Consider the following 14,457-nt stretch of genomic DNA (forward strand, 5'->3'; position numbering starts at 1 on the left):
ATATAAATTAAGGTAAACTCACATTCCTTTCAGAGTAGCAGCCGTGCTAGTCTGTATTCGCAAAAAGAAAAGGAGTACTAGTGGCACCTTAGAGACTAACCAATTTATTTGAGCATGAGCTTTCGTGATAAGCAGCCGATGAAGTGAGCTGTAGCTCACGAAAGCTTATGCTCAAATAAATTGGTTAGTCTCTAAGGCCACTAGTACTCCTTTTCTTTTCACATTCCTTTGTCTCAGGCAGACTATGCTTACGCATGGCTTGCGAAACACATTTTAAGAATGGTTTCAGAGTAGCAGCCATGTTAGCACATATTAACAACATTTGGTACTCACCCTGTAAATACATTATGCAAGAATATTCATGATCAGTGAGTTATTCATTCTTCAATTATATCTTTACATGCCACCTTTTAAATACAGATTATGACAACAGTGCTGAGTATGGCAGGCCTGACAAGAGCTGCTGACACAGACTGGGCCTCTGTGTCACAGTGAAGCTCTCCCACTGACAGGACTTGTCCGAAGACGAGGCAGCTTGAGCATCAATGAGTGATGCCAACAGTATTGGAGAGGGGTGTGTGAGCGTGTGTGCATGAGATTACACCCCTACTGGTTGACAAAATCAGCGAGTGGCTGGCTTTCCCTCTTACACAGAGCAAATGGTTTGAGGACCTCCCTCATTAGGACCAGATCTGACAGTATCAGCTTCGGGAACTACACAGATAGTAATGTCCTCCGGCCTGGTGCATCTAGCCCCAGACGTGAGGAAGCAGGTTGGGCTTCTTTCCCTTGGTGGTGCCAGTGGTGTTGGTCTTGCCAGAGGCTTTGGCACCTGCAGCTCTGTCTCATGCTATGGGAATACCACCAGTGTGGGTCGGTCAGTGTCACCATTTATGCCCTTCGTTTGGAGCCTGAGAAGATAAAGGGGCACAGGGCGCATACCAACAGAGACAGCTAGCAAACATCTTCCAGTCTCCGATCTGGAGCACATGCACACCCAGAGTTGGTACACACAGGATCATCACTCACAGAAGAAACAACAGATATGTAACGTGTTAAGAACTTTTTTAAAAGAAATTTTAGGTATTTCTAGTTCAATTTTTTCCCCACAATGGTACAGCCACCTAACCCGCATTAAAACAATTCTTGCACTTATCAGTCTGCACACAATTTCAAGTGTTTCAATATCCCCGATAAACTGAACATACTTTTCCTTTGCCTTGTTTTTGATTTTTTCCTTCAATATCTTCAAAGTCTGTATCAGAAGAAAAGTGTGTTTCAGACTCCCTGTAATGACAAACAAATATTTACATACTACATCAGAAACCTTACTGTCAAAATAATTGTAGCAATATTATCTACATCTTCAATAAGATTATGTCAACTCAGTATGAACAAATATTTAAATCTAGGCCTTTCATTTTAAATCCATTTTGTCCTAACAACTAATTAACATGCTAGAGAACCATAAATAAAAGGTTCCTTCTGCTGACAATGCAGGAAGGTGTCTTCTGTGAAATCAAATGGCTATGGAATTTTCTTTCCTTTTTAAAAAACTTACAGAAATCCAACTATTGAACCTTGAAGCTGGTTGAAAAATTTTGAATTTTCAACAAAAAAATTCACAAAAAATATTCTGGCTTTTTCAACCAGCTGTGTTAGACAATAGATAAAGAGATAGGAAGAATCCTGATCTAACATATTTATGCACACCACTTAGTTATCTTTACCTAGTTAAACATACTTGAAGTAGCTTTTTATTTTATCAAAACTCAAATTTTGTAAAATTTAAATTGGACAGCCAAGAACAACAACATTCTGTGTTTAATTTTAATGAAAATGTTGACACGCTGTTTGCTCAAAATACATTTACATGTTTTAAAAGTCTTGCATACATTGAGACTATATCAGGCTGCACGGGTGAACCACCCCGAGTTCCTTCTCCACCCACCAAGTCTCAGAAGAAAACTCATAAGGAAGGAAGGTAGTGGAACACATCTTGAAAAATTACAGTTATTGCACAGAGTGAGTAACCTCTCTCCCTCTCTTTGAGAAATGTCCCTATAAGCATTCCACTTCACATGACTCCCAAGCAGTATCCCTCATAAGGAGACATGAGCTTTGAAATCAAGTCCAGAACTGAAGAAAGAATTACCGTATCAGATCTAGAGGCACTACTAGGGCATAGCATCTAAAGAAGGTGTGTACCAAATACCATGTAGCAGCTCTGCAGATCTCAGATACTGGGACACTATTAAGTAGAGCTATAGATGTAGACTCTGACCTCACAGAGTGAGCCAGCACACAAGGAGGTAGTGGAATGCTGGCTGCAATGTAACAAGCAAATTATACAGCAGAAATCCAATTTGGATTTCTTTGGGTAGAAATAGCAGAACTTTTAGATCGGTTTTCAAATAAAAAAAACAGTACTAAATCATTTTGATAGGTTTCAGAGTGGTTGCCGTGTTAGCCTGTATCAGCAAAAACAACAAGCAATACTTTTGGCACCTTAGAGACTAACAAATTTATTTGGGCATAAGCTTTCGCGGGCTAGAACCCACTTCATCAGATGCATGGAGTGGAAAATACAGGAGCAGGTATAAATACATGAAAAGATGGGAGTTGCCTTTCCAAGTGCGAGGTCAGTCTAACAAGACAATTCAATTAACAGTAGGATACTAAGGGAGGAAAAATAACTTTTGTAGCGGTAATGAGAGTGGCCCCTTTCAAACAGTTGACAAGAAGGTGTGAGTAACAGTAGGGGAAAATTAGTATGGGGGAAAATTAGGTTTGTAATGAGCCAACCACTCCCAATCTTTATTCAGGCCTAATATGATGGTGTCCAGTTTGCAAATTAATTCCAGTTCTGCAGTTTCATTTTGGAAATTTCACAGACTATCTAGTGAGAAAGCTAATGCCTTCCTGACATCTAGAGTCAGTCCCGAGAAAAGCAGTCCCGAGATTGGCATTACAAGGCTTTGGAAAGAAAATTGTCAGGTAACCGATCTGATTCAGATGAAATTCAGAAGACACTTTAGAAATGAAATTGGGATGTGACGAAGGAAACCTTATCCTTGTAGAATACTGGGAATGGAGGATCTGCCATTAAGGCCCCCGTTGCTCCTACTCTGCAGACTGATGTAATAGCCACGAAGAAGGCTGTCTCCATAGACAAATTCAGTAAGGAGCAGGTTGCCATCGGTTCTAAAGGAGGTTTTGTGAGCTTTTAGAAATAAATTATGGCCCCAACCTGGGGGCTTTTACCTGTGGGAAAGGATTTCCCAGACTGTTCATGAAGAGTACAGTTGTAGGATGAACAAACCGGGAAAACCCTTCATTCGTGGTATGAAAAGTTGTTAAGATGGCCAAATGAACCTTGAGAACACTGACAGTCCTGTTTTCTTTAGTTGCAGCAGGTAGTCCAGAACAAGCAGAAGTGAGGCAAATTCAGCAACAATTTTCTGGCATTCACACCAGTGACTAAATATTCTCTACTGTTGAAGCTAGATTTTTTCCTACTATTCAGTAATATCTGTTGTACCTCTGCAGTACAGGTCAACTTTAATCCCGTGAACTTTCACACCCCCTAGTGGTTTCTTGGGGTGACCATCGACCCTGTACCATGGGAGCACTGAGGTGTGCCCTCTATCCTAACAGAGATGCATCCATGGTTATAGTTACCATGGCGTTGACTGAAGGAAGGAATCTCCCGTGCCTACATTGTGACGAACCTTCCACTTATCTAGGGTGTGCTTCACCTATTGAGGAACTGACACTTGTTTGTCCAGGCTGCGTCTGTTTGGCAGGTATACTGACCTGAGACAGCCCTAGAAACTGCAGAGGTGTAATCTCGTATGCTCTGTCATGAAAGTGCAAGCCTACAAGTGACCTAGAAGTTGATGACAGTTTCTGACTGAAGTCTGCGAGCGCCCTTGAGTAGTTGTGACAAGCATCATGAACCTGTTCACAGAAAGGAAGGTCCTTGATGACAAGGGTCCAGGGATGCCCCTATAAATTGTATGTTCTATATGGAAGTCACTGGATTTTCCCCACATTCAATTGAAGACCCAAGTCCAAGAACTGAGAAAGTGCCCTCTGCATGAGTCTTACTCTTACTGTGACTGATCCTCAAGCAGACAGTCATCAAAGTACAGGTATACTATAATTGCCTGACAATGGAGGTAGTCTGTCACTACTGACTTTAAGGTTAGAAGGAACCATTGTGATCTAATCTGACCTCCTGCACATTGCAGGCCACAGAACTTCACCAACTTCTGAAAAAGACCCCTAACCTCTGGATGAGTTACTGAAGCCCTCAAGTCAGAAAATTCACCATCTACATTAGTTTAAACTTGCAAGTTATCCGTGACCTATGCTGCAGAGGAAGATGAAAAACCCCCAGGGTCTCAGCCAATCTGACCCAGGGGAAAATTCCTTCCTGACTCCAAATATGGTGATCAGTTAGACCCTGAGAATGTGGGCAAGATCCCCCAAGCTGATAGCTGGAAAAGAATTCTGTGTAGAGCCCTCCCCATCTACTGCCCCATGTCCAGCCGCTGGGAATTTCTGCTACTGCCAATCACTGATGGGCCACATGCCATTGTAGGCAGTTCCATCATTATCATCCCCTCCATGAATTTATCAAGCTCAGACTTGGAGCCAGTTAGGTTATTTTTCCCCCACTGCTCCCCTTGGAAGGCTGTTCCAGAATTTCACTCCTCGGAAGGTTAGAAACCTTTGTTTAATTTTGAGCCTCGATTTGTTGATGGCCAGTTTAAAGCCATTTGTTCTTGTGTCCACATTGGCACTTAACTTAAATAATTCCTCTCCCTCCCTGGTATTTATCCCTCTGATATAGTTACAGAGAGCAATCATATCTACCCTCAGCCTTCTTTTGGGTAGGCTCTTTGAGTCTCCTCTCATAATAAGGTAGATTTTCCATTCCTCATATCATCTTAGTAGCTCTTTTCTGCACCTGTTACAATTTGAATTCATCATTACTGTGGCCAGAGTTTGCCAAACGGTTTTTGCAGGTTCCAGCAGAGCCTTTTTGATAGGATGTGCAACTCTGGATGATGCCGCAGAGTGAAAAACATCCAACAGCTTGAGTTGAGATTCTTTAACATTCTCAAGCGTATCTGTAGAGAATCTGCCCCATGTTTAATGAGGTCTTGAAACTGTCGAAAAATCATCAGCCACAGTTGGAGGAGAAGGTATTATGGTCTCATCTAGTGATGAGGATGAGATGTCAATCTGATGGGGAGGCTCTGTCTGTCTGTCCTAGCCTCCTGATCCTCAAACCTTTCCTCCTGCTGAGTGGTGTGCTGGGAAGGGGAAGCTTCAGTCTCCCTGTCATCTCGGTGAGAGACTGTCTGAACCTTGGTGAACTGTTGGCAATAAGCTGCTCAAGGATCCCAATATGGCCACTGAGAAGCACAGTGGGAAGGGGGTAGCATACAGGGATGATCCCAACAAGAACCATGAGGTCCCCAGACATTCTCCCTCTCTCTTTGAGAAAGGGGTTTCCTATGTAGGTATGTAAGAGAACCCTGGACAGAGACTGATGATACTGAAAGGACGTCTCTACTGTCGTCTCTTCTTCCCCTAACCAAAAAGAGAGGTGAATTAGATGGTACAAAAGATGTATAAGGATCCAGATAGCAAGTGGTTCTTGGTACCAAGAGATGCAAGCAATGGAGACTCTAGTTCAGCAGTCACCGATCAGTCCTTCAGGCACCTAAAGTCTTGCAAATCAAGCAGAGTGGAATTGCAGCACCGAGTAAGGTTGAGATATGCACTGACTGTATTGTAGGTTTGTCCCTGGAGGACAGCACCAAGTTTTGAGCACTTCACATAGTTGGAGGCTTAATCTTACACAGTACCGAAGAACTTGAGAGAGGTACCAGGAGAGAGGTTAAGTCCAATGGTACTGGTCTTCTCTATTTGTTCTGACCAGCTCTGCTAGATGGTACCAGCACCTTCTCAGAGCCTCACTTACTTTCAGAAGAGCTACGGTACAAGAGGAGCCCACTACCTCTGCAAGATTGAGCCTTGAGGCTAGATTCTGAGGCTATTACCTGCTCAGAGAGCGAGGTCTTTTCAAAGTGGATTCCTAGAGGGGAGTTAGAGCTCCCCTTCTTGGAACCTCTACTTGAGGTCTCTAAGGCTTTTCCCATTCTGTAAGAGTGTTTCACCAAGGTGGAAGGGGTACTAGATATCTCTGGAAACTGATGTACAGGGGGGTTTCTTATGACCGGTTTCCAAAGCGGGGTGAAGGGAGAGCTCCATAATTAATAGTCACAACTTCATTGCCCAGTTCTTCCTTGCCCTGGATTTGAGGGCAACACAGCTTCTGTGGAATGTGCAACTTCTCTAGGCAACGAACATACTTAAGAATATCTGTTGTTGACCAGGATAGCCTCTCTACATGTGAGACGGCGATTAAACCCTGATTAACCAGGTATACCCCTTAGGAAGGGCCTCCCTGGAGGAAATAAAACAAACTTCCAAATAACTAACTAAAATAAACCTAGTTAAACTGAAATCAGAAGGTAGTCCAGATGAACACAATGGGGATACAATGGGCTTACACTAAGCCGAGATAGCTGAGAAAGAACTGAGGGCTATTCACCCATGCAGCCTGATATGGCCTCAGTGAACACATGTATCCCCATGAACACAATTGTATCCCCATGAACATTGTATCCCAATGTGGATACAATTGTATCCACATTGTATCCCCATGAACACAATGGGGATACAATGGGCTTACACTAAGCCGAGATAGCTGAGAAAGAACTGAGGGCTATTCACCCATGCAGCCTGATATGGCCTCAGTGATGGGTACAAGGATATCAGCAGAGTAAGCCCAGGCCGAACAGACATTGCTAACAAAAATCTCTGATCAAAGACACGTTGGACACACGTGCACCTGAAGTGGAGCACCCATAGGGACACTACTCTTAGAAGAGCCATTCATTTTTAGACACCTAAAAGAAATACAATGGAACATAACGTTGCGGAATATTTTCAATTAACTAAAAGTGTTTCACAAGAGTAAGTTATTTCAATATTGGTCTTTTTGAAATACTATTAGCATGTCTAAGACGATGAAAATGTCACCATTTTTTTTAAGAATTTTCATTAAACCAGGCATCTTAACAGAACAAAGGGGTTGGTTTTGTTAAGAAAATTCATAACATCTTGAGACAAAGTAAGACAAAAATGGGTAAAACAACGAATAAAATTGGAGCTTATTAGCTTCTTCCCGACTATGAATATGCATGAGACTATGGCACAAGTACGTTTCAGTGAGACCTATATGCTGCACTTCACTACATTTTCTTAATATCTGCCACACTACTGCAAAACTGACGGCTCTCCTCCCTGCCAAAGCTTGTAAGCAAGACTATTCTATTAGAAAATATACATGAATGTCAATGGGAGTTACAAATCTATTAAGAGAATAGGGACAGAGAATACATCTACTGTGGTTCAAAACTCAGAAGTTTTCTACAAAATTTTCTAAAATGTTGGCACGTGTAGCAACACTACACTTTTACTTTAACATACCATACTTTTAAAAAATGCTATAATATAAATTAGGGCTGTCAACTGATTAAAAAAATTAATTGTGATTAATCGCAAGATTAATCGCACTGTTAAATAATAAAAGAATACCATTTATTTAAATATTTTGGGATGTTTTTACATTTCCAAATATACTGATTTCAATTACAACACAGAATACAAAGTGTACAGTGCTCACTTTTGTTTTTTATAGTGCATATATTTGTAATAAAAAAAATAAAGAAACAGTATATTTCAATTCACCTAATACAAGTACTGTATCGCAATCTCTTTATCATGAAAACTGAACTTACAAATGTAGCATTTTGTACAAAAAAATAACGGCATTCAAAAATAAAACAATGTAAAACTTTAGAGCCTATAAGTCCACCTAGCCCTACTTCAGCAAATCACTCAGACAAAAGTGTGGTTACATTTACAGGAAATAATGCTGCCCACTTTCTGTTTACGTCACCTGAAAGCAAGAACGGGCTTCACATGGCACTGTTGTAACCGGCATCACAAGATATTTGTGTGCCAGATGCGCTAAAGATTCATATGTTCCTTCATGCTTCAATCACAATTCCAGAGGATGTGTGTCCATGCTGATAACGGGTTCTGCTTGAAAATAAACCAAAGGAGAGCGGACCAAGACATGCTCATTTTCATCATGAGTTAGATGCCACCAGCAGATGGTTGATTTTCTTTTTTGGTGGTTTGGGTTCTGTAGTTTCTGCATCGGAATGTTGCTCTTTTTAGACTTCTGAAAGCATGCTCCACACCTCATCCCTCTCAGATTTTGGAAGGCACTCCAGACTCTTAAACCTGGAGTCGAGTGCTGTAGCTATTTTTAGAAATTTCACATTGATACCTTATTTGCGTTTTGTCAAATCTGCTATGAAAATGTTCTTAAAACGAAAACGTGCTGGGTCATCATCCGAGAGTGCTATAACATGGAATATGTGGCAGAACGCGGTAAAACAGAACAGGAGACAGACAATGCTCCCCAAGGAGTTTAGTTACAAATGTAATTAACGCACTTTTTTTTTTTTAAACAAGCTTCATCGGCATGGAAGCATGTCCCCCAGAATGGTGGTTGAAGCATGAAGGGGCATACGAATGTTTAGCATATCTGGCATGTAAATACCTGGCAATGTCTGCTACAAAAATGCCATGTGAACACCTTTTCCCACTTTCAGTTGACATTGTAAATAAGAAGCAGGCAGCAGTATCTCCCGTAAATGTAAACAAACTTGTTTGCCTTCGTGATTGTCTGAACAAGAAGTAGTACTGAGTGGACTTGTAGGCTCTAAAGTTTTACATTGTTTTGGTTTTGAGTGCAGTTATGCAACAACAACAAAATACATTTATAAGTTACACTTTCACAATAGAGATTGCACTACAGTACTTGTATGAGGAACTGAAAAATACTATTTCTTTTGTTTATCATTTTTACAGTGCAAATATTTGTAATAAAAATATAAAGTGAGCACTGTACACTTTGTATTCCGTGCTGTAAGAGAAATCAATATATTTGAAAAAGAAGAAAAACATCCAAAAGTATTTGATAAATTTCAATTGGTATTCTACTGTTTAACCATGCAATTTATCATGATTAATTTTTTTAATCGCAGTTAATTTTTTTAGTTAATCGTGTGACTTAACTGTGATTAATCAACAGCCCTAATATAAATGTAAGAGTTAGGAAACAAAAAGGCCACCTGTTCCTACAGCAATATTAACTTGGCTAAATTTCACCTACGTAATATTAGTATTTTTGCATTTCTTGTTAAATTTTGTTATTAAACCTTACACGTGTATCCTAAATTATATAGACTATGCACTGTATGCAAATTCATGTTGTCATAGAACCTATAACATTTGCATTTGCTGACATGCTTTTAAACTATGCAACCTTAAAAGTGATCTGCAAAGGGAAAGTGTCAGTACTTGCTTCTTTATAATATATAAAGGATGCCAGAAAGTTGAGAGCCCCTACAGTTGCAAAAAACATTTTCAAGCTAGTTGGTTTATTTTTTAAACTTTAGAATGATCAGGTATGTCAACATTTTGTTGTTCCCATTTTGTAGAGGAGGACTCAAATATGGATTGGAATTGTCCCCAACCATTAAAAACACAGGCTGTAAGTCTTTAATAAAAAAACTTTCATCCCAAAACTTGGCATGTGAGAGTTTAATAGGTGTGAAAACCCAAATTCTAAACATATGATTAAGGGCTTGTCTACACAAGAAAGATACACTTTAACTTAGGGTATGACTTTAAACAGGTTTAATTAAACTAATGAAAAAGGCTGTGTATACACATCTATTTTGGTTAAACCACATTTATTTCAATTTGCTTTAAGCTGATTAGGAATCAGTTTAAATTAAACCACAATAAAATACTCTTAAAATAAGAGATGCCCATAGAGATTTTTACACCAGTTGAAACGAACTTAAACTGGTGCAACTATTTCTTGTAAATAAGGCCTAAGAATTCCTCTTTCCTCCTATCTCAACTGTTAAGTTTTACACCCTTAGTACTTCTGTTGTCATGATCTCACTAGTTCTCCAGATGTCCCTAGTCTTTCAGGAACAGACAAAACTTGCATCTTACATAAACACAACACATATCACACACAAGTTTTAATTTAAAAACCTTTCAGAAAATACATTGTGAAGAAGCAAATAAATCACACAAACCCAATTCTAATTTATGGACATGCACACAATTCGGAGAAATTGTTTCTTGATTTAACAGTTGTGTGTATTTAATTTTCTTGGAGAGTGGAGCCAGAGGAAAAGAGAAGGGTAGGGAGTAATAGGGTTAAGTGACTGTGCTTAGTAACAGATTTAAATAGTTCCTACCTGACAGAAAGTTAACCTTAGAACTCTATTAGACTCTGCTAATAAATATATTTTTTAAAAGTCTTAAATACTGCTGATGCTCTAAATCCATTTTTTCCAATCACATATCTCTCTCCCCACCCGCAGTACTTTTTTTTATTGTCCCCAACCAACCCGAAGAAAGTTGGTACTCTTCATTAAGCACTAATTACATGCAGAGTTCAAATTTTAGGTACTTTTCAGCTGAAGTCATGACTCAAAGAAGGGTTTTTAGAATTTCTTGAGTGAACTACAAAGGAAAAAATTGATTATGTATAAAGAAGGCCTAAAAAGGTTTCTGTCTGTACCTATGAGATACATTTAGCTTTTCCTCCCCTGTTAAAAACAAAAAAGCCCACAACCCACATTAGGAACCCAGTTTTTGTCGACCCTGAAAGATTACGGATGACTGGAGAACCCGTAGGATATTATCACAAGTAACTGAAAAGTGGTATCATCTACAGTTAAAGTTTATCAAAGCACACACACATATTGTTTTATATATATTTATATATATAGTGATAGACCCAGGCCAGTTGGGTACAGCAGATATACTCGCCACTGGATTAACAGTTTTCTGTTCCCTGACTGACCAGAACAGGGGCTGCTCCAGGCTAATGAGAACACCGGACTCCAATTAACCTACAAAAGAGTCAGGTGAGGCCATTAAACTAATGTGACCACCTGACTCTAATTAAGGCCCTTCTGATACTATAAAATGGCTCACTCCAGTCAGGCCGAGGAGAGCCAGGGAGCCAGAGGAGAGGAAGTGCAGCTGAAGGGCTGGTTAATGAAGACACCCTCAAGTCATTGATAAGGAAGCCCTAATGTAAGGGTGAAGAAGGAGAGCTGTGAGGAAGTGGCTCAGAGAAATGTAGCAACTCTGGCAGTGAAAGGTTGGCTGCCAACAGCTGCTACCATTAGGGTCCCTGGGCCGGAACCTGGGTTCCCCCCAACCCACCACTACAGAAACACCTCCTGGGAGGGGAAAACAGGCCCCTGTCAGGACAAGAGGCTAAACTGTTTTGGTATGAGTCCGTAGGAGCAACAGGGACTGTGGGAGTTCTCTCACCAACATTCTTGCTGGCTTATGATGAAAAGGGCTCAGTAGACTGTATCCTTGGCTCTAGAGAGAGAAGGGCTAGATGGAGGGTTGCAGTGAGCCTCTGAAGCTAGCATAAACTGCCTGGAAGCGCGGGACCCACGGGGACAATGTCGGAGCTCTGCCAGTATATATCTCTGTCTCTCTCACACACACACACTTGGCAAAAAAGCAACTCTCTTAAGGATTAAGCAACCCTAGCCCTTTAAAAAAAGGCCTCAATCAACATCTGTCTCCCTAAACAGAAACAAGACGACTTGACATTACTCCTATTTCTGTCCAGAAAATTTCTAATCCAGAGAAAAGTTTTTTTCAGAAAGTTATAAGCATCTGAAAAATGTTGCTATAATGGAAACTATTCTGTGACCATGACAATAGATTCTCCTACTAGCAAAATGCTTGATTAAAGATTCTAAAAATCTAGAGTAAAAAATAAAGTTAAACCAGTTATACGATTGCTATTTTAACTCTCTCTGGAAACACAGGACACCATTCAAGCCATGCTTTAGATTTAAATCACAGTAACTACTTGACAGAATAAACTTTGTTATGTATGTATTAAGCATTGTTCATTTTTCTGTTTTCTTTAGCAATTAATCAGAGCAACAGTGTATATTGTCATTGCACCTACAACAAATGTGTTTTACCTTAAAAAGTTTGGCCACTGCAATTTTAATTACTTACTGAAGGAGAGTAAAATCACTTGGTATTTCTGGAGCTGCTATCATTTCTTTATCATCTTCTGGACCACCACTGTATTGGAAATATGTTCAAAAAACAGTTTACGGTGCGCAAGCACGTTTTCTTCCTTTCACAAAAGACAATTCCTATTAAAAAAAACACAGACCAGGTCAATCTTTACTCTTAATGAAAGACGCAAAAATGTTATGGTCATTAATGTCTTGTACTGTATATCAGCCTCTGACATACATTTCAGAAGACTGGAAGTTTATTTTCTCCTTTTAAATTACAATTTTTATAAGTGCTCTTCACCCCATAATCTCTCCCCAAACTCCTGCAACAGCATCACAATATTAAAACAAAATACAGCACAACATGGTAAATGATATATAGAAAAAAGTCTCATTTTAGAACATGAAGCGGCAAAGAGAATATGCATGCATTCCTGATTAGTCTAGATCATTTTAGAAGACTAATCTAAAGAACAAAACTTCAATTTCTTCTTTGAACCAAGGCCTTGTCTGCATCCACAGTAGCTAGACACCACAGTGAAAAGCACTCTGTGTCCACAATGCAGTGAAAGGCTCTGGCAAGAAGGCAGTAGGGAAAAGCTCTGACAGAAAGGAGCTGCCAAAGCCTTTCCTCACTGCCTCCTTCTGCAGAGCTTTTCCCCACTGCCAGAGCCTTTTACCAAAGGGAGGCAGTAGGACACTTAACTTCTAAAAATAGAAGTGTAGACATAAAAGGCACTGTGAACCATTTAGGGTATATACCCTAAGCTTCTGGTGTGTCCACACTACTAGACCAAGCAGTGCCTGTCTGCACTGTTATTTATATCAGTGCTAGTGGGGCATGCAGCGAGTGTAGTACATGTTAAAAACACACAAGAAGGGGGTCTAAGAGATACTGGCTTTTCTGCACGTCTACTCTTCAGTGTGTTTAATATGCCAGATTAACATCAATTTTTACACTAAAAGAACAGGAGTTGACTGTCTAAATGGGCCATCTTGATTATCACTACAAAAAAGTTTTTTTCTCCTTCTGATAATAGCTCATCTTAATTAATTAGCCTCTTACAGTTTGGATGGCAACTTCCACCTTCTCTGTATGTGTATATATATCTTCTTACTATATGTTCCATTCTATGCATCTGAAGTGGACTGTAGCTCACAAAAGCTTACGTTCAAATAAATTTGTTAGTCTCTAAGGTGCCACAAGTACTCCTTTTCTTTTTACAGCAGTTTAGTGGTCCATCTAGTATGCTAGCAAGAAAACTCATAGTGGACAAAAAATTAAGAAGTACTGCCATCTAATACAACTGTGAACTATTATGGGCTGAGCTGGAACCACCACCTATAGTTACTTCCCATTGTAAGAACCTTAGATGCTTAAAATTTAGCTAAAATTCAACTGTTCAGGCTGAAATTTTCATGGCTTCCAAGTAAGGCATGACGCCCCTCAGGCTTCTACGTAGTACACGGAGGCGTGACCAGGCGGCTCTGCTCGCCACCCCGTCCGCAGGGCGGTTCCCAGCCAATGGGAGCTGCAGGGATGGCGCCTGCAGATGGGACAGCATGCAGAGCTGCCTGGCTACACCTCGGAGCCGAAGGAGAGACATGCTTCTGGGAGCTGCTTGCAGTAAGCGCCGCCCAGAGACTGCATCCCTGAGCCCCCCCGCCACCCCACAGCCCAATCCCCTGCCACAGCACTGATCTCCCTCCCGCTTCTGAACTCCTCGATCCCAGCCCAGAGCCCCCTCTTGTACCCCAAGCCCCTCATCCCCAACCCCACCCCAGAGCCCCATCCCTGATCCCCCTCCCACCCTCCGAACCCCTCAGTCCCAGCCCGGAGCACCCTCCTGTACCCCAAGCCCCTCATCCCCAGCCCCACTCCAGAACCCACACCCCTAGCCGGAGTCCTCACCCCCTCCCACACCCCTAGCCCCAATTTCGTGAGCATTCATGGCCCGCCATACAATTTTCATACCCCAATATGGCCCTCGGGCCAAAAAGTTTGCCCACCCCGGTCTAGTATCTGAGGGATGGAGCAACGTTCACAATAAGGGTGTCATTAACATAATGGTAACTCCACAACCAACATTTTACTTATTCCAGTGCACAACCAAGCATCACCACTCAGCCCAATATATTGCTGACTGTTTAAAAAATACAATGAATAAACTGTGACCTCAGGACAGGAGGTACATGTCACCTAAAGACA

The 14,457-nt window shown here is 40.9% G+C and overlaps 1 protein-coding gene across 6 annotated transcripts in view; it reads right to left on the reverse strand.

The window, feature by feature from the left end:
- Positions 1-14,457, reverse strand: part of STAG2 (STAG2 cohesin complex component) — a 182,309-nt gene that overhangs the window by 106,766 nt on the left and 61,086 nt on the right. For 3 of the 6 annotated variants that reach the window (XM_048865350.2, XM_075132528.1, XM_075132526.1), the window contains 2 exons: positions 12,241-12,309; positions 1,209-1,287 (listed from right to left, as the gene is read on the reverse strand). In XM_048865350.2, coding sequence (XP_048721307.1) covers positions 1,209-1,287; positions 12,241-12,309 — 148 coding nt within the window. Of the gene's footprint in view, positions 1-1,208; positions 1,288-12,240; positions 12,384-14,457 lie in introns of all 6 variants that reach the window. The other 3 variants (XM_048865351.2, XM_048865353.2, XM_048865352.2) reach the window with 1 other exon arrangement.

The sequence above is a fragment of the Caretta caretta genome, chromosome 9 (assembly GCF_965140235.1).
Source record: "Caretta caretta isolate rCarCar2 chromosome 9, rCarCar1.hap1, whole genome shotgun sequence".
NCBI classification, from domain to species: Eukaryota; Metazoa; Chordata; order Testudines; family Cheloniidae; genus Caretta; species Caretta caretta.